This window comes from Tupaia chinensis, unplaced genomic scaffold (genome assembly GCF_000334495.1).
Source record: "Tupaia chinensis unplaced genomic scaffold, TupChi_1.0 Scaffold000617_2, whole genome shotgun sequence".
Lineage (NCBI taxonomy): Eukaryota > Metazoa > Chordata > Mammalia > Scandentia > Tupaiidae > Tupaia > Tupaia belangeri.
Window position 1 is genome coordinate 1338616 of NW_006160137.1, and position 3567 is coordinate 1342182.

A 3567-nucleotide genomic window follows, 5' to 3' on the forward strand; every position below is an offset into this window, starting at 1 on the left:
ATGCTCCCTGAGGTGATGATTCACGATTTAGTGAAGTACTGTGGGAATGCTGCTAAGAGATGCCTACAAAAGAGCGGGAAAGATAAGCAGGGCAGGATGGAGCCCATCAGGGCTGAGATACGCAAGGTCCCACACAGGCTCCAGCCTGACCCGCAGGGAACTCCGAAGTACAAGCTTTGCTGCAGAAATCTTTGATGATTGCACCAGTTAGTCATTATCTAAGAGCTGCTTGAAGGACATCTAAGTCCCCGGGAACCTGAGAAAGATCGCTGAAGAAGAATCCCAGGTGTGGATCTTTAGAAATGAATACACTAAAGCTAGAAAGAGGCACACAGAGTAGGAGAAAGGAACCTGAGGTAGATCTGGGCAGGGCACTGACGAGGCTGCTAATGTCTCTGTTCTCCAGGTAAGGCAGTAAGGTCACATTGATTCAAGCTCACTTTTTTATCCCTCCCTTCATTCAGGATGAACCCCTACTGTCAGTCACAGAGCCCAGAAGGAAGAACAGCAAGTCGGAGGGATGGTGCCTGGCCCCTCAGATCTGGTGGCAAGGCAAGAAATGCAAGACCGCTGACCAGATTCATAACTCCCAGCCTCAAGCTGTGGAGGGAGTGAGGGAGGGATCCAGAACACCTCAGGAATACATAGCTGAAGCACTTTACTCAGAATATGACAAGCGAAGGTTAGATTTTATCTTTGTATTTGTAGAAGAGGAAAGCTGCTAAGAAAAAAAGCGTTATTAACTGGGTTTTGGTGGTTTTTTTAAAGATTATTTATTTTATTTTTGTATTTTTAAAATTTTGCAGAGGGACCAGCAGGTGGTATGATGGTTTAGGTGCTGGACACTCCCACATGGCTGACGACAGTTCAAATTCCAGACCTGATGGCTCGCTCACTCGCTCGCTCTCTCTCTCTCTCTCATCACCTTAAAATAAATGAATCCAATTAAGAAGTTTCTGCATAGCAAAAGACATAGTAATTAGTATGAATCACCAGCCCTCAGAATGGGAAAATATTTTTGTAAACTATGCCTCAGATAAGGGGCTGATAACCAAAATACACAAGGAACTCAAGTAACTTACCCCCCAACAAACAATGATCAACTCAATTAAAAGATGGGAAAATGAGCTGAACAAACAAATCTCTAAGGAAGACATAGAAGAAGTCAAAACACATATGAAAAAATGCTCAACATCCCTCATCAAAAGGGAGATGCAAATCAAAACCATGATGAGATACCACCTAACCCAGTCAGAATGGTTAAGATTAAAAAATAAAAAAATAAAAAAAAAGATACGTTCTAGCAAGGCTGTGGTGAAAAGGGAAGTCTCCTACACTGTTGGGGGGCATGTAAATTAGCACAGCCACCAGGAAGATCAATATGGAGGTTCCTCAAAGATCTACAAATAGAACTACCATATGATCTAGCAGTTCCACTCCTGGGTATCTACCCAAAGGATAGGAAAATGATCTGTCAGAAGAGTGCTTGCACATCTATGTTTATTGTGGCATTATTCACAATTGCTAAGACATGGAACCAATCCAAGTGTCTACAAACAGATGACTGAATTGAAAACTGTAGCACATACACACTATGGGATACTACTCAGCCATAAAGAACAAGACCCTGGCATTTGATAGAAAGTGGATGAAAATGGAAGATTTACTGCTGAGGGGAGCAAGTCCGTCTATGAAAGAGAGACACTGTATGTATCCACTTAATATGCACTGACTGTCCACACTCTATGGCAGAAACTGAAAGATGAGAGGATATAGAAACATGGAAAACGCTTTTGGCTATGAATACTGGAGACAGTGTGGGAAGACGATGGGAGATGGAGAAGAGGGAGAGGAGAGGAATCAGGATAATAATAGAGAGGCAAGACATTTAAGGCAAGACACAGAAGTGGAGGATTGTTCATGATAACATGTATGATATCTTCAACTGCACTAGTGTGAAGTGAATTCATGGTGGGTAATTCATTTTATAAGCTGTAGTGATGTACAATGATCGAATGTTTAAAATAATAAAAAAGAAGAGCGAGAAAGATGAGTGATTCCACTTGATTTTCAATCTCATCTATTGGGGCTAGTGTGCAAGCTCAATTCAAAACAATAGCCTTCCATAATTTTTATTAAATAATTCCCCCCTTTTGGCCAGGTGCTTGCCTAGGCGAATGACCAAAACTTAGACTACCAGGGCTATTTTCAATGATCATAATTTCAGATTTCTGGTCACAAAACATCATTCATAGGTTATGATGTCCTCACAATCACACATTTCCTTGAATTTTGTGGTTCTAGCCAGAGCTCATTTGACATTCTATGGATAGCTGCATATAAATATTTAACACTTTTAAAAAAGATAGAGCAAAAAAAAAATACTACTATTATGACTATCAGGAGGATAATATCAAGTGTTCAGGATCTGCACTTTGGTCAGGGTCCTATGAACCAAACTAAAACCAGATAGGTCAAAGAATGAGCTAGACAAGGAGTTTATCTTTTTTCACAAGTAGCCTACTCCTAAATTTTTACAACTGAGTCTCTATAATACTCAATCTATTTATCCCTATATAAAAATAAGTATTAGCATCTGCACATATTCCTCTCTGTTCAGTTAATAGGTAGCAACTCTATCAGGACTTAGGTTAAATTAAAGCAAGGAGTGATCATTTGCATACCCTGCAAAAGCTACTGATTGTGAAATTCTAACTACGGCATTATCCTGCCAAGGATAATGAAAGAGGTAAACATAAGAAAATATTAGGTTGTTGGGAAAATCATGAGGTATTTTTCTATGTTTTTCTATGCAAATATGCATCATGACTTGCCCAATTACCCAATATTAAAGAGCGGTAAAAATCTTAAGCTCGAGAATCTTGTTCCAACGTCTTGAGAAAAGCTGTCCACAGCATGTAGTTGGAAATGTCTCACCTGGTCTGTAGTTTGAATGTCTCTGGCTGTGTGTGACATTGGGCATTCTGGTGAATTCTCTGAGTGGCCATAGCAGACAAGAGATTTGTCCCTTGACATGTACATTGAGTTGTCTAGCTTCTATACAGGCATCAGGAATTGAGCAGTTTTTGTTCTTGGTTAGAACTATAGCCAGTTATTAGAGAAAATTCAAATTCAAAACCCAATCCGGTCTGTAGGAAAATCATAAAAACTCAAAAACAATAAACAGTGCTACAATTTAAGATTAGTCAGATAAGCTGCAATGCTGACTGAACATACAGGCTCTTTTAAATTGGCTTTACTGGAATGTTTCCATAAGGAATTTCTGATTAGACTTTAGGTTTTTGCCATAGGGCATGTGCGCTTACTGGAAAGAGACTGATAGTGAGAGGGAAAGTGAAAAATCACCACCACCAGCTCCCCCAGGAGGCAATGGCCAAGGCACAGTACCTTCTCCTCCATTCTCCTGGGATTTGGGGCATGCATGCACACACATACACTCAGCATGACTCTTAAGCCACCAGGTCCAGGACTCAACCCCTGGTCAGCCATGTGAGAGTCCTGCACCTTAACCACCATGCCATCTGCTAGCCTGATCAGATTTTTTTT

At 40.5% G+C, this 3567-nt stretch overlaps 1 protein-coding gene across 1 annotated transcript in view; it reads left to right on the forward strand.

The window, feature by feature from the left end:
- The window catches only part of LOC102496044 (AP-3 complex subunit sigma-1-like), a 13688-nt gene continuing 10121 nt past the window's right edge, over window positions 1–3567 (forward strand). The window contains exons 1-2 of the mRNA XM_027775943.1: window positions 1–126; window positions 465–682. Of these exons, the coding sequence (XP_027631744.1) occupies window positions 1–126; window positions 465–682 (344 nt within the window). The remainder of the gene's footprint in view (window positions 127–464; window positions 683–3567) is intronic.